Source organism: Chionomys nivalis, chromosome 12, assembly GCF_950005125.1.
Source record: "Chionomys nivalis chromosome 12, mChiNiv1.1, whole genome shotgun sequence".
NCBI lineage: Eukaryota > Metazoa > Chordata > Mammalia > Rodentia > Cricetidae > Chionomys > Chionomys nivalis.
Window position 1 is genome coordinate 1,084,784 of NC_080097.1, and position 22,212 is coordinate 1,106,995.

General features: G+C 37.3%; 1 protein-coding gene and 1 non-coding gene across 10 annotated transcripts in view; one reads left to right on the plus strand and one right to left on the minus strand.

The window, feature by feature from the left end:
- Positions 1–22,212, plus strand: part of LOC130884855 (fibroblast growth factor 14) — a 989,760-nt gene that overhangs the window by 751,408 nt on the left and 216,140 nt on the right. For all 9 annotated transcript variants that reach the window (XM_057786110.1, XM_057786112.1, XM_057786113.1 and 6 more), the window contains 4 exons: positions 804–986; positions 5,956–6,039; positions 6,760–6,899; positions 6,996–7,124. In XM_057786110.1, coding sequence (XP_057642093.1) covers positions 804–986; positions 5,956–6,039; positions 6,760–6,899; positions 6,996–7,124 — 536 coding nt within the window. The remainder of the gene's footprint in view (positions 1–803; positions 987–5,955; positions 6,040–6,759; positions 6,900–6,995; positions 7,125–22,212) is intronic.
- On the minus strand, positions 16,577–16,681 carry LOC130885391 (U6 spliceosomal RNA). Its single transcript, XR_009058156.1, has one exon. It is a non-coding gene; the product is annotated as a U6 spliceosomal RNA (small nuclear RNA).

Genomic DNA, 22,212 nt, shown 5'->3' on the forward strand with positions numbered 1-22,212 from the left:
TACAATGATGATTTTATAAATTATTTTTAAGTGTTTTAAAATGTGTGTGTGGGGGGGTGCGTGTGTGTGTGTGTGTGTGTGCGCGTGAGCGTGCGCACAGATGGATGTGTGGAGAGTAGAGGTCAGAAGACAGCTTTTTGAAGTTTATTATAACCTTTAACAATAGGTGTCAGGGATTGAACTCAAATCGCCAGGCTTGTAAGGCAAAAGGGATCTCACAGGTCTAGAAGTGTCTTTTATGTAGGGAGATACTATGTGATGTATATTTTTAAAAACCTGTGTATAGGAGTGTTCTATATCAATCCATTTTAAAAATTATTTATGGTCTACTATGGAAGACCATTGTTTAAGTTGCTAGAGAAGTTACAGTAAGTAGAACATGGCTGCTAATCCTGGGTGCTTCATGGTGCCAAAAGAAAGGTAAGTCACACCCAGGTTCATTGAGAGTAAGTTGCTATAATACATAGAGAACATAGAACAAGAATTTCCCACAGAGTGGTCTAATGGCCTTCAGATTAACCTTGGGTTTAGCGTCTATTAATGTATAATCACAGGATGTTTATTAATCTTTTAGAACCGTGGTATGCTCATGTGGAAAATAAGCTGCTTAGAGAAATGGGCACTATAACATGTGTGAAATATTGAGTGTGCTATATGAACTCAGTAGATGTTCCCTTCTCCCTCCCCTCTGCACTAGTGGCCGATTTTAACCTAAGTGTGTGTGTTCCAAATAGTATGCTTTCTAAGACAAGTCAAAGGTCCCAGTTCACAGTGTCATAAAGCAATGTTGGTCTTTGTTGCAGTGGGTGCACTCTTTGCTCCGCATCTGTGCCATCATCAGTGTCATCTCCGTGTGCATGAACACACCCATGACCTTCGAGCACTATCCTCCTCTGCAGTACGTGACCTTCACCTTGGACACTCTACTGATGTTTCTCTATACTGCAGAGATGATCGCGAAAATGCACATCCGGGGTATTGTCAAGGTGAGTATTTTCTTGTCATTTAAGTTAACAAACTAAGAACATTAAATATTTTAATCAGCTCAATAATATTCTTGTATGAATATCCAAATACAACACATCTTTATATTATTGTAATTGAAATTTTTAAAGAGCATAACTGTAAAAACATGCCACATAAATTTAATTACGTTTTATAAGGTACAAAGCCTGAGGATATCTTTAAAGAAGCTATTTGCTTTAAGTATGTGCTCCATGAGTGTAGGGTTGGGTGTATTGTGCCACACAGAGATAAAGCCATGGACTATCATGGCTATGGACCCTCAAGGGGGCATTTTAATATTTGTTGATGTACTGAACACAAGATAAATGTCACTTGATAAAATCAGAGCATGATGACATTTAGCTGGATTTCATAAACCTAGGTGGTTTAAAGATATAAAAGGATAAAAAGAGGAAATGAGAGATAAAGGATTCTGGGAACTGGAAAAAAAGAATATGCGGTATCTATCTGATTGATACTCTTGGGAAATAAAAATAAATTAAACTTTTAATAAAAGTAAAAAAAGAAAAGAGGGACAAGTTTTGACACAAGATTCTGGTTCTATAGCAGTAGCCTGTTCAGAGATATGGAAAGATATTGCCCCAGGAGTAGCTTGCATTGTTCCATTTAGAGAGAGTGGTACAGTGTGGACTTTAAGACTTGACAAATGACATATTGACTCAGTTTGTCTCTTATGTCTTGGGGGAAGTTCTGAGGCATGTAAGACCCCATTCAAGGAGTGGGAAGCCTTAATAAAATGATTCTTGACATAGAATTAGCTGTAACTTTCTTTGCTTCTCTTTATCTATTATGCATTGTGGCTCTATTCTTCATAGAGAATCATGTCAGCCAATGTACCGTGGTATGCCTTTCTAATGTGTTGTTATGAATCACAACCTGCATAAAGATCAACAATTGAAAATCTATATTTCATTTTAAAGAAAGTCTAAACTATTTAACTCATTCCAGAAATAACTCCCTATGCATTACTGATAATGTTTTCATTTGCTTTCCAAAAACACCATCATTGTATAAGGTGAAATTAACAGTAATTCCTCAGGTAGGTTAACTCCCAGTTGATGTTCATACTCACCTGATTGTTATAATACCTTTAAGTTGGTTTCTTGGATTCAGGACTCATACAGGTTCATATATTGTATTTGCTTTAACTATTTACCAAACTCAAAAATATTTTTCTGATTTCAATCTATAAGAAAACGACAAATTAAAAATGAAAACCAGATAAGTATATTTCTACTTTTAATTAGGAGTAATTAGAGTAGATACACATGTAGTGTCAACTTTAATTATTCTGCATTGCTAATATTATCTTGAAGTAGTCAGAACATCACAGCTCATTAAAACTAGTGATTAAATGATAGCTGAAGTTTCTGTTAAATCTGAGATCTGATAGTCCTGAATGAAAGTTTAAGTATTTTTCATTATCTTGATCCTTGGCGTTATTCCTTAAAAAACGGTGGGTGTCCCAAGCAGGGCCTATTCCCAGAGGACCAGCAGCAGGTCCCACCACCAGAGGCCCCGGAGGATCCTAGTGGCTGGGAGACCACTGCAGGTGACAGACAGATACACCATGCAGAGAGAGTTTGGGTATAGAGTTTATTTAGTGGGTTATAGAGGGAAAAGGAAAGGTGGAGAGGGAGAGAGGAGGGGGAGAGAGACAGGCAGTAGCTAGGCAGTAGTAGACAGGCAGTAGCTAGGGAGGGAGGGAGAGAGGGAGGGAGGGAGAGAGAGACAGAGAAGAGAGAGAGAGAGAGAGAGAGAGAGAGAGAGAGAGAGAGAGAGAGAGAGAGAGAGAGAGAGAGAGAACAAGCAGGCTGGAGGAGGCAGAAGATCTGCTTGCCTTGGCAGAAGGTTGGGGTGGGCGGGGCTTGTCTCTTAAGGGGACAGGGTAACCAGTTGACAGGACACTTGTTCATTAGAGTGTAGAGCTAAGTGAGTGATACCAACTGCTGATTTTATGACCTTAAATCCAAACCATAGCTTCATCATTTGGTACCACACACTTCTTCAGCATGCATATCATAACAGATCTGAGCAAGTTAGGTTTGACATTCCATTCTTGATTGTAAAATGAAAGTTTTAATATTCAGTGTTAGTAAAATGTTACCTGCCACAATAAATTTGTTACCAATTTAAATTTTATTGTTTTGTAGTTTGTGCATTGTCTTGTTTTTATAGTTGCATGACAAAGACTTTTTAGGAATAAAACATCAAAATAAATTAAATGTATCTGTCCACAGAGATGTCTTGAAAAATCCCATATTTCTCAAGTAAATTGCTTTGCTGTCTTCAATTAAATATGTGAACATTTTAAAAACATTAATTAAGTAGCTGTCTGCTAAAAACTTTCTATTTAATCCACTTGCCAGCAATATGCCATTGCTTCTCAGTTCTCCTGTCTCTTCACTCACAACAAATTGCAAAAGGATGCTGGCTTTGTTCATTTATAGGGCTGAAGTTTGTGTTTATCTACACATGTAAAGTGATGTCATGAATATCTGTTTCATTTTTTATTTTTATCATTTATTTTATTTTTTGAGATTATTCTGTTGTGGTGTGAATGTTGGGTTCATCCAGGTTCTTGGAAATAAAACTCAGAGGTACCTTAAGAATGAATTTAGCCTTTCTTGGCTGCAGGGTGGATCCATCCCTAAGGGGTGAACGTTTTCCCTTTGTCCAGGGCTTCTTTTATTGTTCTCCAATAGCCAATTGATTTCCATATATTCAAAATAACTTGATTAACTTCCAAAGGAACAATGTCAAGTGCAAATTCTCAATAAAGGGGGTACTGTACTGTGGTTTTTCTGGGGTTCCCACAACCAAATTTTGCATAGGCTTTGTATCCTTTGGAAACTCTCAGACAAGATTCACATAGGGCGACAAGAGAAAAGAAGGGTATCTGCTGAACCAAAGATGGATTAGGGCTAGGTGCTCTAGGTGCTGGCACTCGAGTCAGACTGCTGTAGCCCAGCAGGAGCACTCCACGTTGTACTATAATTACATTTCCCCTTCCCTTTCCTACCTCCAAACCCTCCCACATAGACCCTCCTTGCTCTCTTTTAAATGCCCAGCCCTAAAAAGAGATACATATAAGTAACTTTGCATAGACTGAGCAAGATGTGTTTATGTATTTAGAAACACACACACACACACACACAGAGGAAAGAGAGAGAGACAGAGACAGAGACAGAGACAGAGAGACAGAGAACAGCTGGTACTTAGGAGAGGCCTGAGGAGTTGGAAGTAACAGCAGCTGGCAAGGATTCATAGAATCTAGTGGTCTCTGGCAGGACCCAGCATATCCCAAGAATTCCTACTACGGTCAGTGAAGAGGAGTGAGGGATTTTCATCCATGTATAACAGGATCTAATTTGTGCCTGAGAAGGTTTTCAATTGCCTCTCCCCAGAATTACTCCTACTGACTAAATCTCTAAAGGAAACCCAATTAATTGAAATTATATATATTTGAGGTGCTAAAGACCATCCTTTAATCCCAGCTCTTGGGAGTCAGAGGTAGGCAAAACTCTGTGAATTTGAGGACAGAGTGGTCTACAGAGTGAGTTCCAGGAAGCCAGGGCTATGGAGAAAAAAAGCTTGTCTCAAAAAGCAATAATAATAAAAAATAAATATGCATCTACTGAACACTGTTGGAGTAAATAATTAACAACGCTAAGACATACTAACACAAGGGCCCTAGGATGCTAGAATAATAAGCCACATGTTCATGAAGCTGCCAGTACGTAGCATTTGTGATTGCAACATTGTATCTCTCTAAATGCATTTGGTGTCTCTCTTCGTTAATTATTTGCAAGGCACTTTCAGAGAGTTTCTTAGACTGGATAATTGATTGGCAGCCTTCAATTGTTTACCTTTTACAAACTGACAGACAGGTCTTGAATAACTCATAACCTCCTACAAGCATGACAATTTCTGCCCAGAGCCCATGATTTCTCTTCCCTCCATTTTTTACTGACACTTGTTATTCCAGAGGGAAATTCTCATTTCAAATCCCATTTTATTGAAATATATATTCTAATCTCAGGATAGAGGCCCTATTAATAATGAAAGCAATACATCTTCATTTTCTTTGACCACATCCTCCCAATTAAAGTCACCATATCTTTTCCTTGCAAAGAAAGGAAATTTTCTCCTTCAATGTTACCTCCTGGTTATCTTTCCTACTAACAGCAATTCTCATCCATGTATAACAGGATCAAGCAGTTATAAAGGCTTCATGTTGCCTATTGTATGCTCTGGGCCTTAGCTGCCTAGGACCTGATGTTGTTAGTTGCCGTCTGTTATTACATGTTGGGTGTGTGCAGTTAATAGTGTTATCATCCAGGCAAACATGCAGACAAATGTAAACCTGATCCCGCCCCTTGGGGACCTGGCAGAGGCAGAGTGGCCACCCCTGCATGCAACTTAGTCAGTACCTTGGCCAGCCAGGGTCCTATGACTGCTACATCACTAAGGTAGTCTGTATGCAGGTGAAAAGGTCCCTTTAAGAGACAAGCCCCGCCTACTCCCACTCTCCTTCTGTCTCTTTCTCTCTGTCTTCTCTCTCTCTCTTCCCTCCCTTCCCCAATAAACTTCCTTCCTATGTAAGCTCTGTCTGATGGCATGTTTGCCCCCCCCCCACAATGGGTTCTGCAGTCCCACCCAACACCGCCACCACATATCATTACAAATAGAACAAATACTTTCCTTTTAGAGTTCTGAACTCAGAGTTCTGCAAATTCCCATTTTATCAATTATTTGCTTTAAAAATTGCCATTTTATAGTGCTAAAAAAATACTCTGTTTGTAGTTGTTTCATTGTTATACGAAAATTATGAGTAGTTTGTACGGAAGTAATCTTTGACTATTCCCATCACAGAATTAAAAATTATTAATTCATTTACCTGACAATCTATATGGAATTTATTTTCAGGGTGATAGCTCCTATGTGAAGGATCGCTGGTGTGTTTTTGATGGATTCATGGTCTTTTGCCTCTGGGTTTCCCTTGTGCTACAGGTAACTAAATATATTTAAATCACAAAGAGATGTTTTGAAAAGTGGGCATTATTTTCCACTCAAAATTTACCTAGAAACATTGAAGAATACATTTCAAATGTGGTTATGTAATTTCCTATATGTTTATTTTACATGATCATGGATAGAAAATTAATTGCAACATTTAAATTATTGTTAAGTGCAAATGTGAGTTCTTCGAAGGAAAAAAATCAATATTAAAGGTAGTTTTTCCTCATGAAACAACTATAAACATATTGTCAATGAAAAAAATAAGAGATTTGGAGTGAGATACCTAATTTTTAAAATCAAAAGTTAAATTTAGGAAATTTTAAGTTCTGGACTAAATCCTCATTAAAAATATTTTAAACTATTAATATTGAAATGGATGTTGCACAACACCAAATACATTACAAAGATTCCACATTCTTTTGTTTCCTAGATATTCAAAGACACTATAAGTGAGAATAACTCAAAAGCTGGCATTTTATTTTATGATAAAAAATGATGGCTTGGAGAACCAAAACATGGAGATTTAGGGGACTTACATTAGTTGATGTGTTTGTTACTCTTAAGGTAGCTATAATGTCGAGATGTGATCTTTGGCCGAATACAATGAGGGTACAGGCGAAACTCAAAGAACACTCTTGTGTTGCCTATCCATTCCACTGCAGTGGCCAATGCTAAGGTGAAGTCTAACAGTGTGCATCTCTTCACCTATAGGTATTTGAAATAGCTGACATAGTTGATCAGATGTCACCGTGGGGCATGCTGCGAATCCCACGACCACTCATTATGATCCGGGCTTTCAGGATTTATTTCCGATTTGAACTGCCGAGGACAAGAATTACAAATATTTTAAAGTAAGCCCAGCTTGGTGCATACATTAAGGGGAACATTTATGGATAATTTGGAGGGTGTTTTCAATCTATTCGAACTAACTTTTTTCTTTTCCCTAGGCGGTCAGGAGAACAAATTTGGAGTGTTTCGATTTTCCTCCTTTTCTTCCTACTTCTGTATGGGATTTTAGGAGTTCAAATGTTTGGAACATTTACCTACCACTGTGTTGTGAATGATACAAAACCGGGGTAAGTTTCTTTGCCACACTTTAGGTCTGGGTGATTAAGGACATTCCTGATTTATTTTTTTGTGTGTGTGTGAAATTGTCAAATGCTTTAAAATCAGTGTTTTTGGTAATTTGTGTTCATTATTCTTTGCCAACTTAGCATTGTTTTGTCCAAATTTGAGACAAAGTTGACAACAAGCCAGATCAGAATGTATAACCTGCTGGGAAAGAATGTTAAACAAAGACAACCTTCCTAAGAATACACATGGGGAGTGTGCTTACAAAACTTTGGAAGATATCCACGGTATTAGATTGTTAGGAAAAATGAAAACCTTATTCTTATAATTAATATCAGTGGTCATCCATTCCTGAAAAGAATTTCCTGCCTGATTTCAGCCACATTTCTACATAAATGTAGGCTACCTGTTGCATCCATGTGTTATAAGACTGGTGATTAAAATATAGTGAGAGTGACCTAGCTACTGATGGTATAGGTAGAGTCTGATCTCGAGCATAGCAACCAGTACCGAGACTAGCGCTGATACAGAGTGGCGGGAGGAGAAAGCAGAGCTGACTGGCAGCTTCTGGATATGTAAAACCAGGGGCATCCCTTTGGTGTTGTCTGGGCATCAGACTTGGGGATTACAAGTTCAGTTCACAGATGTTCAATAGTTGCAACTACACAACGTAGGGAAGTACGCACTGAGGCAGAAATTGATTTTGTATCTTCTGTTCATATCTTTGAGCAGGGATTGATCTGTTTACAAAGGACTCACAAATTATATTTAAGAAAAATCTCCATTGGGATCATAGAATCTGAATTTACAGCATTTTGTTAAACTTTAAAGGAGAGTCATTTATGTCTGCATAAAAATCCATTTGCAAAACAGTTAAGGTTTTAGAAAATTGCAGATTTTATAATATTTGTGATGTTTTTGTATTTGAAGGGTATTCGTCATAAAAGGTATGCATTTGCATAAGTGAAAATAAGTTGAACTACAGTTAAATGAATCTATGTGAATTTATGTATTTATATGATTATACTGTATAAATAATGATAAAATTGGTTCAATTTCAATGTTTGGTCTGAGCTTATGTAAATTGCTCAGGTCACGCCTCTGTGACTTGTATATAGATTGTCTTCTGAATGCATATGCAGGGTTTTCAAAAATTAAAATGGACACAGTAATTTATACAAACTTCAGTGTATTTTCACTGGTCAAACATCAAAAACCTTTTAGCAAATATGCTTATGGTTTTACCTTTATTTTTTATTTACATGTGTGAGTGGGGGGGCTATGCCTATGCCACGGCATGCCTGAGGTATTAGAGGACAGCCTGGGGTGTCAGTTCTAGTCAGTCCTGTCCTCCCATAACATGGATTCTAGGTACGGAAGTCGGGTGATCTGGTTTGGTACTAGGTGTTTGTATCCTCTAGGCCATCTTGCCAGCCCTATTTTACCTTTATTTAGTATTTATATACATTCATATTACAAGGACTTACAAGTTTGTCCTGGGTTCATAGGCGTGTGTGTGCACACCACACCTTCTGTGAGTGTGAGTGGTGACAAAGGGGGCTCATTTCTACCACTAGCATAACTGCTTCATAAGGATTTCACATTTCAGCTTGTTTGTTTTTGAGACAGAATGTAATGATGTATATGAACATGAAATTTATTATGAAATTTATTCATTTAAAATTGATTTTTAAAAGTGATAAAAACTAAATCCTTATTTTCTCTCCATTTTTATTTCTCCAAAATAGGTACAAAGGGTGATTTTTTTTTTTGTTTTTTTGTTGTTGTTTTTTGTTTGTTTGTTTTTTGGTTTTTGAGACAGAGTTTCTCTGTGGTTTTGGAGCCTGTCCTGGAACTAGCTCTTGTAGACCAGGCTGGTCTCGAACTCACAGAGATCCGCCTGCCTCTGCCTCCCAAGTGCTGGGATTAAAGGCATGCACCACCGCCGCCCAGCTACAAAGGGTGATTTTTATAATTAAACTTTGGCTTTCTGAGTACATTATTTTCTCCACTATCACAATTCTATTAATTTTCTATTTAATCATTTTATTGAGTCTTTGTTGACAAGTAAAAGCTTGTATGTAATAACATATAAGTATAAATAGTATGTATAAATAAGTATATTTATACTTATGGAGGCTCATTATTACATCTTTGCTCAAGAGAGACATGAGTTTTTAGCAAATATTGTCTTCACAGAAAAATGAGAAATATTTCTTCCTACTTTATTTTTTAAATACTTATATCATTCTTTTATTTATAAATACTTTGAAATATTTTTTGAATATTTATTTATTCCTGTCAGCTGCCCCTCTAAAGCCATAACCTCCCAGCTTCCCATAGTCTGTTTATTTATAACCCATATAAGCCAAACTAGTGTTGTCCATACAGTAAGATGCATACTCATAATTAAAAAACGAGATTAATAAACTCATTCCTTTCTTCTTTATAAAATTCATAAATGGAACTCTTTGAAAGAAAAATAGATGTTCTGTCAAATTTTAAGACCTTTCTGATGAATTCAATCAACATAAGGTATACTAAATCTTGATTCTGAAAGATAATTTAGGATAATTTAGTCTTTATGAATATAATCCTCAAGCAATAAAATCAATTAGAAAATTGTAAAAAAAAACTGTATTGGCTAAGAAATGATCTTTATTTTATTTCTTGTTTTACAGTAAGATTTTGGCTGTGGGAATGTTATTCATCTATTAATTTGCTCATTCATTTTAAGATTAATAAACCATATTTATGAATCACATATTATATCTAATGGATGCTCCTCCCTTCTTCTCTGTCCTCTTAACTTGTGGTTTTGCAAACAGCTAACCAGTTTGACTGATCCCAGAGCATCAAGAAACTTAAGCCAGAAACTTAAAACACTGTCTTTTAACAGGACTTTTTGTTAGGAATATTTCCTAACACGAGCTCTTTGCCAACACAAAATCCCAATCAAGCCAAATCAAAACAAGTCAAATTAAGAAATATCCAGGTTTAATGGGAGTTCTGAACTCTCAGGTGGTCCTGAGGGACCCAGAGGAAGGAAAAGAGACTGACCCACCATGTGTTCTTCTTTTGGGAGTTCATTTAAATACTCTGTGGGATGGTCCTGACTACCCCCCTCCCAGGGAGGGGTCAGGATCTGGCCTGCTGGGATTTGGAGTCCAGACCAATATATCTCTCAGGCCTAGGGACTAGGATAGATGCCGGGGGCTGGGGCCTACGCTCCCAACTTAACAATTTTTTTTTTAAAGAAATATCTTATTCACTCAACTATCATATTTTAATTATGCTTACGTTAATTAAATATGTAATATTTCAAAAGAATTAATCTCCACATGAAATTAGCAAGGCCTCAAAATTTATGGTGTCTTCTTGCATTAACTTGAAATTTGTAACCAGTATTCCTCTATCAGTTCTCCATGAACTTCTACTCTGTTTGGTTGTGGAAATAAAATGTATTATACCGTAAAAAAAAAAAAAAAAAAAAAAAATGGAACTCTTTGCATCTTTGGTTTTTGTAGTGGTGTTGGCAATGATGTGGAGACTTTCACATTATGCCTTAATTATAACTAACGTGTTAATATTTGTTTTTTTTCTGTAGGGTGTGCCAAATTTTGTTTTCCAAAGAACATACTTATTTTTGTAGGTTGTTAACACTAGTCTAATGTTTATAAAATACTTCCTGGTTCTCCTTCTAGTAGTTGTTGGATCTGTTGAAATCAGACATGTCTCAATCCTGATGTTAGTGATTTAGATTTTCATTTCCTTTAGACCCCTCTTTCTAGTTTTATGCATCTTTTCCCGCACACATGGAAGAAGCTACAGAGTTTCTTTAATGTTATCTGCTGCTACTTGACTCTCCCGGTTCTTTTGTTCTCTTATCATTGCTGTTTCTTGCCACAGTTGGTTTTCTAGAGCTTTATTTCTCTTGTTTATTCAGATGAAACATGTCACTGACATTTAATAATTTCTCTTTTTAAATACAAAGTCTTAAAGATATACCCTTCCTTTGGAGTACTCCTCTAAGTACATTTTCAAAATTTGATATTTTGTATTTGAATCATTGCTTAATATAAGTTTATTTCATTTGAAAGTTGTGTAGAAGTATTTTTTGAATGAGATAATTTTCAAAAGCAATACTTTATGTTGCTATGTAATTTTATTCTATTATGATTAGATAATAATCCCTGCAAGAGTTTCATTAAGGATCATTTTGAGCAGTGGTATATGGTCTAAATCATCACTGCATGTGGATTAGAAAATTCTCAATTTTTCCCTGTAATTTTATCAATGCTTTGGTCTGGTTAACTGGTCATGTTCCAGGATTTTTCCTTATTTTTTCCCTGACAGCTTTTATCTAACTATGAAATAACATCACTATGGTTTTCTCTTTTTTTAACATGACAGGAATTTCCTTTTTTTCTTTTATCTCTGTCAGTTTTTTTTCTTTTTCTAGCTGTAAACTAGAGTAAATGAATAAACACAAAGTGTCCTTGTCTTTCTGATGAACTGATCTTTCTATATTCATAAATTTATAACAGTTTCTGGGTTAATTTTTGAGGCAGAGTATGCAGTGAATCAAAAAATGACCTTTCAAAGTTTCCTTTCACAATAGCAATTAGATTTTGAAATCTAAAATAATCTATTTTTGTTTAGCCAGCTTTTGTCTAATTAACAATTGATATTTTCCTGTAGCTATTTATTTATTTGGTTTTTTTGAGACAGGGTTTCTCTTCCTGTAGCTATTTAAAATAAGATGTGCGTCAATTCTTTCCTAGACTGTCAATAAAAGGAAGCAAATGTCAACCCCACCCGAGCCACTACATTGTAAGGCCCGATTGGTAAGAATGGGATTAAGCTCATTGAGAGGAGCTAAAATTAAGAAGGAATCTGGAAATAAGTGAGTTTGTCACAGTTGGCCAGAGACCCTAATGGGCAGCTTGAATCCTACTGTTTTACACACACACACTCACACACACACACAAATACAGGTGCACGCGCATGTGTGCACACACATACACACACACACACTTATATGAGGAATAAACCAAGCAGTAGACATGAAATGTATTTTGTTCCTCATAGCAGTATGAACTGGAACTCCTATACACTGTTTGTGGGATAGAAAGGCTGAGTCTGGTGCCACCTTTTCATATGTGAATTTTAAGTCTGCAGATGGATCTTTTCCTATGACTTCCATTGTGTTCTATGGATTCACTGACTATCTCCTGATGCTCAACTTTAACTCCTTCTAGGTCGCGTTGCTAGTCACTCTCCTGCTGTTTCTACCATGTGCTCCTTCTGCACTTATGCTTGTTGTTGGGAAATGAAATTTTCTTTCTTATGTGTTGTTATTTTCAATTTTTAAACAACTTTTTTATTATTTATAATGCACTGGAAAGTATCAAACTTTTTATTTTACTATTTATTATTTTACTAATAAAGATTACAGTATTTGGATATTTATTTATTTAACGTTCTTTAAAGTTTTCATTCATGTACATAATGGGTTTTAGTCATTTTCATCCTCTATGACTCTTCTTTATAAAGCTTTTATTCAACACTTAGTTGTTTAAAAGGGATGGAGTTGACTTCAATGTGGATATCTTGCCAGTGGTACCCAGAATTCTGCCTCCTTTTCTTCCTCTTTATTACTTCTTCTACAATTTTGTCTTTCTTCTTTCTTTCTTACTTCATCCTGTCTTATTTTCTCATTATTTTGCAAGGTCAATAAGGTTTAATTGGATAAATTATGTCTTTTAGTCTTCTTCTTACCCATAATTCTAGGATTCTAGCAAAGAATTAATACTCATTAATTGTTTATATAAGGCATGGTTGATAGAATATTTTAATTGGACAGATAATGGTAATGTATCCGAAAATGACAAGAAAGTGAACATAAGCAAATAAAGAAAAGTAAACCACTAAATGTGAGAGAGGAAAGTAACCAAAAATATAAAATCTATTTTTAAAGAAGAGAAAATCAATGAATTATTAAGCATTTAGGGCAGGGAAATTGAAGAAAGTCGGGAATAGGAGAGTTGGTTATGTGGGTGAGGGAAGAGACAAACACAGGGAAGAAAATTTGTAGTTATTATTTTTTTTCTCTAAAAGTAGACTGGGTATATCTAGATTATTCTAAAGGTGGATAAGAAAGTACCAAAAAATATTTTGTGGGTGAGAGATAATAGCTATAGAAGTAAGGGACAGGGCCCAAGCAGCGTTCCCCCAGGTGCCTTAATAGCAGCCCCCGCACCCCCATCAGGTACCCAGGGACAGGGCAGGCGTGTGACTGGGTGGGTCTCTCTAGCACAGACTACCTTTGCTGGCCAAGCTGTTCTTTAGGGCTAGCCTCAGTCTCCTGCCCACCGCGGGAACCCAGTCCCTGTACATTTGCAATGGGCTGCTAAAACGGCAGTTTGTGGGCCTACTGCCAGTATTCCTTCCTAAGCTTAGGAGGCTCTGATTCTGCCTTGGTTTTTCCTGCAGCCCCCTCAAGTTCTCTCCCTTTGAGGGGTTCCGGCCCAGCCCTGGCCCACCAGAGCCCATGGAGCCATCTCTACCTCCACTCCTGCCACCACCATCACCACCATCACCCACAAGCACTGCCCCTCTTCCCATTCGTCCCCCCTCAGGGACCAAGAAATCTAAGAAGGTCTAAGAAGGGCCATGGGCGCCCAGGACGCTGAGAACAGAGGAAGAGGGCAGCCCTGAGGCCGGCTCCCTGTCGGCTATGAGGACCCGGCCACCTCCCACCTGGGTGTTTATCTCTTGGGTGGCTGAGCCCTGTAATCATGCACTTGGAGGGCTGCACCGTTCAGCCCTGGCAGCGACTCACCACGGGTCTAACGTCCATCCCGCCAGAAGGGACCTCACCTGTGCCCTTAGAGAATTAAAGGACTGAATCATGAAAAAAAAAAAAAAAAAGAAGAAGTAAGGGACAGGGATAACAGCTTAGAAAGAACTTTCACAAATGGGGATGGTGCAGGTTGAGCATTATTTTATTAATTATTCCTTTTACTTTTGAGATTTTAATAAAATTACACCATTTCCCCTCCAAACTCTCCTATAGGCCCCTCTTTCCTCTCTTTCAAATCCATGGCCTCTATTTTTATTAATTATTGTTACATTCATACATGTATATGTGTACATAATTGTAAACACATAAATACAGTCCAGATTTGACAGTTGTCAATTAGGTATTGTTATGGAATACCAAACTGTAACAAAAATACACAAAGACGTGTTTGAATGATATTTAAACTAGAGCATGAACTTCAGGACCAACTGGGAAGAGGATGAATGTCTCTTGAACTCAAGCCCATCAGTCACTTCATTGAGTCTGCATGGCCATCTGCATGGTATGCCCAGTGCTGAGAACTTTTTGTCACTAAATGTGTACTCAAAGCCCTCTTGAAATGTCATCACTGGCTCCATTTCACCCCTATTATCTTGAAGATAGAAGTCATCACAGGGAACTTCATAAAAGCTTGCAGAAGATTCAGTTGCAAGAAAAAAATTGTTTCATTGCAGTGACATAAACAAACTACAGAGCATGATTGTAACTGAGAAAAGCCATGGACAGACAAGGACTTTATAGTATCATTTATGTATGGAATCTAGAAAAGCTGACTTATGAAAGTAGCAAGGAAGATGATGCCTATCAGAGGCTGGTGGTTAGCACAGTGAGGGAAGGGGGAACTGATGATAAAGGATACAAAATTCTAGCCAGATGGGAAGCATAAGCTTTGAGAACTCATCCTCAGCAACATGAGCAGAGTCTGTCACAATGTAGGGTATAGTTTAAAATAATTGGAAAATAGATTTCAAATAGATCATTACAGAAACATTACTTATGTTAATTGATTAGCTTGATTAAATAGCTTGATTTGCTTGATTCACTCACGCTTTACATATGTATTGTGTGTGTGTGATATTGTGCTAAAAATAAAACACAGCTATACTTTGTCAATTAAAAATAACATTAATATTGACCTTGGGAGATGGCTCCGTATATAAAACCCTTGCATACAAATATGACGAGAGTTCTGGGCCCTAGAACCCACAATTATGCCAGATCAAAGGTATACCTTTGATCTCAGCACACAGAAGACACAAACAGGGATTCCCAGAGAAAGCTGGCTAGATTGACTAGCTATACTGGAAAGCTCCTAGTTCAAGTTAGAGACCCCATTCAATGAGTAAGATAGAGCACAATCAAGAAAGAGTCCCAATGTCAACATACACAGACACACACATTCACACATACACACACACAAGCACTCATATGCCCCCACACATGTGGGCATGCATACACACAAGTATACATACAAAAGCAGTGTTTACTCATTTTATCTAATAAAACATATCTTAGTCAAGCGATAGCTATTGTTATGCTTGAAGTGTAAGTGTTGCTAAGGGCTGTGAGGATCTCTACCTTCATATTCATTATTTTTCCACATTTTTTCTGAATTTAGACTAATTAACTTGTACATACTCTCTTCTTGATAATGGGGCAGCTTTCTAACAGAAGGCTATGTGTCTCAGGTCTCACCACTGAATTATAAAATGTATCTTGTTTGATCCGTGAGGCAAAAAGGATAGTGAGGTAATTAGTTGTGTGCACCTTTACTTCTAAATGGCATGCATTTCTTTAAAGCACATAGAAGGACCCCTTAGCCACGTCTTCAGCAGCATTACCAGTCAAGGCTGAGATTCTTTGATAATGAACTGCAATCTAAGGCAATTATGGAAAGAGTCATGAGATTTGACTAAGCAAAACAGCTCATTTCCTAAAGAAAGTTGAAAAGGGCAATGGCCTGTGGCAGAAACAGGTGCTGCAAAACGCCAAATGCGACGGCAGACATCTGCCGCAAGCTGAAGAGGAACCTGCAAAGACCGAGCGGCAGGTAAAGTAGAAAAGATGACACTTACCTGACACCTTATTATCACCCCTGAGAAATGAAAAAAAATGTATTCGTGGCTTCATATAAAATAATGAAATCTTATTCCCAGGAGTGAGGTGATTAGAATAGCTTTAGAGCAAGCAAATGTGCGTGTAAAACATATAAAACTTTTCATAGAGAGGGCAGAATTCAACCAAGAGTTTAGGTGCTTATTTGTGCTGGTTGGTCCATCTAGTGGAGGAGGTAAGGTGCCATGCTCTGCAGATAGCTAGGGCAATTTTCCCTTATACCTACTGTTTCAGGGAAATTACTAATGACTTCTTATATTATTCTAAGAAGTTTCTGGAAGGATCACCCTTCCTTATGGCAGTTTATAGAACCTGGCAGTGTTTTATACATTATCATTAAATAGTTGTGCTGGAAAAAAATGTGAAGTTGGATTTGAGGAAGTTTGATATTTCTGGTCCATATAGAATTCAGGTAAACTAAAGAACAAACTTAAATTACTTATAAATTCCATTTACAAAGCATGACTTCTTTTAGCACACGGAAGGCTCCGTGCCACGAGCTTGCATGGCATCCTTGTGCAGAGGCATGTTAATCTTCCTGAATCATTCCAGTTTTAGTACGTGTGCTGCTGAAGCAAGCACAAAAGATAATATTTACTGAACAGAAGGGGAAAAATAGAAAAATAATAAAGCTAGAGCCTCATTTTCACAGGTTTTGTGTCTTTATCATGACTCACCCTGCATATAGTTCTCAAAGCAAAAGCAGAAGAGCGACTGTTTGGCTAGGCCAAGAAGGGCAGGCTGCCTTGTAGCTGAAAGGCAGGTGTACGTTGCCAGCTTGATGGTCTGCTTGGGGACTGCATCCTGATGCTTTACTTCTGCTTTGATTTGTTCATGGCTTCTTCTTATGTGATCATGACTCAGCTACAGCCTCCTTGCTCCCATCACGCACCCTGTCTTTTCTAAATCAGCACAGTAGCCAACAATGCGGTAGAAAGCAAACATGGGGAATGACAGAGTTGTTTAGGACATCAGCTGTGCCAAGGTATAAGATGACTAATAAATATTTTTAAGTAATATGTTGTAGTTTATATATCATAGTAAAAACACTTGAGGAAACACTCAACTTTTACCATAGCTTTAATTACTAGGCTATTTAAGAATGAAGAAAGAAATTGAAAAATTCATGTCAAACATTCAGTGTAACAGGAAAGAACAGTTTCCTACAAAATGTGACACACCTGCTTATTTATTAAGAAGAGATGATGTCACTATTATTTCCTACTCATATAACTTATCTTGTTTTGCAATCTCACTAAGTCTAGACAGCTCCATTAAAAGTTTCCAAACATCACAATCAATAAATAATTTATCTCTGCAAACAAGAATCTTGCTGTCCAGGGTGGGATTAGTTTTCTAAAGCTTCCACCATGAGAATGAGCCAGGCCAGTTCAGAGAGAGTTTTTAAATTAATCCCCTGAAGGGGAGACTAAGTAGATGTGAACAGGAAGCCAGATGAGTCTCTGAAATGAACTGGGAAGTCAGTAACTATTCTAGGTAGGCCCATGTAAATGACAGAGACCACCTTCATTTTCAGGGCTCAGCTGTCAGCAAAAGAGAAATATTTCTTTTTTCCTACCCCTAAGAACAAGACAAATATGTGATGTATCAGAATACATATTCACAATTGGCTTTGGTGTAGTAGTGTGTGTATGCATGTGGATGTGCACTTGTATATAGTTCTTTCACATTAACTTAGTATAATTATGTTCTGCTTTTTTGAGTTTTTTAGAACCCGCGAGGTAAATATAAAAGAAGCCTTACTGATACAATAAATAACAAAAAACCCCTAAGCTGTAGTATTCTTTGTTGCCTATGAATTCATTGTATTAGATATTTCCTTTGCGTCTTTAACATCTCAGTAATTTTCAGCTTCTGAAATACATGCAGTTTGGCCTCTGTGAATGTCTTAGAAGTTAAGTTTGATTTGAGAAACTAAGAAGTTAACATTAGGGCTGGAGAGACAAGCTCAGCTTTTAAGAGCACTGGCTGCTCTTCCAGAGGAACCAGGTTCAATGCCTAGCTCCCATGTTGCAGCTCACATCCATCTGCAACTCCAGTTCCAGAAAATCTGATCCCACATCTTCTGACCTTGGAAGGCAATAGGCACACACTTGTTGCACAAATACACATGAAGGCCAAACACCTGTGCACATAAACTAATTAAATTAAATTAAATTAAATTAAATTAAGGCAGTTAACATTTTCCTGTCTATCTTTAGGTCTGTCTTAAGGGAGTTAAAGTGCTACCAAAATAAACCAAATATTTATCTGTAAGGGCTCATCATATGTGTATGTTTTGAAAACCTAGTAAGTAAATTTTGTGTCAGTCCGATATGCAAAACAATGGGTTCTCACCTTCTGGCTTTTTTTTTTTTTATCAATTAGAGAAAAGTTACAATCAGTTATTAGTGCACAAGCCCCAGCTTGAGGAAAGTATGTTTCTTTCTCTCTTCTTCACTTGGAATCTCTGCATATGTGACTGAACATGACTTGGAATGGTAGCAACTGCTTGAGTACAAAAAATTATATTTAAATAGCTTCTTGAGTTGAGAAAGTACTGAAGAACTACAGTTGTCAGTGAATAGTTGATAAGTGTCTCCTTCTCTACTGCTTCCCTCTAATTCCCCTTTCTCTCTGCTGTGCACATAGTGTCTTTCTATTCCCATACCCCAGAACACACATCTCTTGCCAGGACTACTGCCTATTGATACTTTCATGAAAGTCACATCAAGGTTTTTCAATTATCCACCATGCCCTGCTTCATTCTTATATGTAGGATTTCTAAGTTGGGCTTTAGAACCTCCTTGAAATTGCCAAGGCTATGAAAGCAGCTATACGCTGCCCTATGGCCCCTCCTTTCCTATCTTATAATTCACAATGAGCAGCAAAGTCCTCAAGAGGGGAATAACTTCCCAGATACTCCATTCCCTCATAAGCAGTGTGATACAGGAGGAGACATTCAACAAATGGCCCTGCTAAGAACCAAAAATGAACAATTTCTAAAGGGGGCAAGAATAAAACTGAGCTCATTGGTTACAGTGAAGACAGAAGGTCAACGTGAAACATATTATAATTAGCAGTGGTAGTCGTTTGACATCCTTGGAGAAAGATGAAATTGAAAGTCAGAAAGAGAAAAATTTGAACAGATTGCTAAATAGATAACTAATGGAACTTGCCTGCTTGACACAGAGCCTAATGATTTGAAGTCCATCCATAATGCTTTACATGGTGTCAGGAGTGAATTGACTATCTCTCCCCTACATATCCACACTATGGCAAGTGCATATTCCTCCAACCAAAGTCATTAAGTAATGTAAAAATGTAAAACCTTCAACTCTGCATTTGGCTCTGGAGAGTCTTGCACATTTGAGGTTGTTAAATCATACCTATGACACCTGTGGTGGGTAGGCTTTATTGTTGAATCAATACAGTCACCTAGGAAGAGAAAATTCCAATAAGGATTTATCTAGATGAGGTTGGCCTGTATGCTTGTCTGTGGATGATTATCTTGAGTGTTGACTAACCCAACCTACTTTAGGTAGCAGCATTCCATAGATAAGGGGCTCTAGAATACAAAATAATGAAAGAAACTAGGTAAGTAAGCAGGCATCAAGAATGCATTTGTTGTCTCTCTGCTCTTTAGTGTAGCTGTTATGTGACTAGCTGTTTTGAGTTCTTGTCAGAACTTCTCCTTGGGATAAACTGTAACCTAGAGTTTTTAACCAAATACACCGCAAATTGCTTTTTGTTGGGGTGTTTCATCACAGCAATTGAAATGAAACCACAACAGGGCACCTGTTTCACTCTGATCTGCATAGCCCTATCTTCTTTTAAGTGGAAGTGGGCTAAAGCCATACCACTTTTAAAATAATTGTAAAGTTCCTCATTTTACAGAGAGGAATCCTTGGCTAAAAAGTTTAGTGTCACTGCTCAAAGTGGTTAAGTCAGCTAGCCACTGAGGTAAAATGAGAATTCTTAGTCTTTAACATACAGCTTAATGTTCTATGCCACTAAGATTAATGTTTGAGTTAAAAACATAGAACTCAAAAGTTCTGATGTATTATTTGGTGACACTGTTTTAAACAATTTTAGCAATAGTCTCAGAAAAAAATCTTAGATCTTAAATTCCTACATGGTGTTATTTGTAAATAGGATATTCTGTTAAGAATTCAGGGAAGAAACGAAAAGAAAAGCATATGCCGAGAGGATAATTAAAGCCTTTGGAAAAACAATTAAATACTCAGAGGGATTCCAGTACTTGTTTTGAAACATGGATCCTATTAAATCCAGGAATTTAAAACACTGAAAATTCATGCCAATGTGTAGGTATAGCAATGAAATAAAGTAAACACAAACACAAAGGCGCTTAAATTTAAATTATTTAAATTAAAGAATTTATTTATGTAGTTATTGTGTATAATGGTTGAAAGACACATTCATGTATTCAGAAAATAATTGTAAACATGTTTTATGTATTGGTTCCCCAAGAATTAAAAAATTTATTGGCTGAAATGATATGAATATAAATGAAATTTCTTTTGATAGAGGTTTCCAGACCAATATATGAGCAGACTTTCACACTGGCAAACTGGGCAGGCATTTGCACATAGAAAAATCTTCCTCTTGGAAGGCCCTTAGTGTTTTCTATTTACAGCTAGTAAGAGGAAGCCCAGTCATGTAGTAAATGTTGGCATGCTTTATTCAAAGTCTAGTGAATCACACCTAAAACTTACACTTTAACCCCAGCATCTAGGCTGGAGTTTGACCAAACAACACAATACCATAAATGGAATAGGAAATTTGCCCATCACCCACTGTGTGTCCAGCACTATGTGTTAGTGAGGTTACACTTGAGAATAATTGAACTTTGAAGATAAACAACAAAGTAATGGTCATATAAACATAAATTGCCCTTGTCTTAAATGTGAAAAGCATGGCACTTTTAGAAATTATAGCAGGGAAATTAATATTGGAGGAGTAGCATCACTAGAAAGGAGCACCCAAGCCGGAGACTGAAAGCCAAAATACCCTGAAAGGCCATGACTGGATCCCCTGGTGCATTAGCATAAAGCAGGCAGAAGGGTGCTAGAAGTCTGGGGATTTTAGTGGTGATTTAGAGACATAGTTTTAGACTGTCACTCTCAATAGCCTTGAGAGTTCCCTTATCTTCCTGTGACCTTGATCAGGCAAACCCAAGATTTGTGTTTTTGACACAGAAAATAATTTCAGGACTAGCTAGTATGAAGGAGACTGGGAGATTTTCTAAAGGATATTTTAATATAGACTTAAGTGGGAGAGTTAGGGGAAGGAGAGGTATGCTTGGGGAAAAAAGATGTGCACAAGTGGAGATACTGGCTTTCCAAGGGACAGTAGAAGAGAGTAAGCCATAAGCTAAAAAGTCCAGGTGTGAGCTTCTCAAGTAAGAGGCACAATTAAATATTTTTGCATTAGCTATATATCATTTTGGTTGCTCTCAAATTACATTTTTAAAAATTACTAAGAAGCTTTCTTTTTCCTTTCTCCCTTCTGTAAGTGGTCTTATAGGGTGTCTGTGGAAATGTCATGAATGGGATTATAACTGATACAGTATAATCAGGAGCCCAGGGGTTAAACAAGGGTTAGTACATGTCCTTTCCCTTTGCTGAGGTTTCCAGAAAACCATAGGATTATATTTGGGAAGGGAGAAGGCCTTAAGCAGATGTTAGTTGTGTTGGAGTTCTTTTCTATTGGTGAATAGCTTCTACCAGATTTCTGTGTTCCTCTGTTCTCATAACTTTATAATTTTCTTGTCTTCTCTGTTGCTTAGGAAGCCCTACATCTTGTTGATGATGTTCAACTTTTCGACTCTTAAAAGAATTGTAATGACATCTGTCTGCTGTGTACCAGGTGGAAGGAAAGAGCTAAGCGTAGGGTGCAGGGTAGTCAGAGAGGACGGTAGGTGCTGATTCCTATCTGTACAGAAATAGAGAGAACTGGCTTAGCCACTAAGATATTCAGGAGGTGGTTTTGGAGATCACAGTTGCTGCATAGCCTTGAAGGATAAGTGATATTCAAGGCTGATTCCAAGCTCTCCGGCTTCTTCAGTTGGTTCAGACAGTGCTTTCATTTGC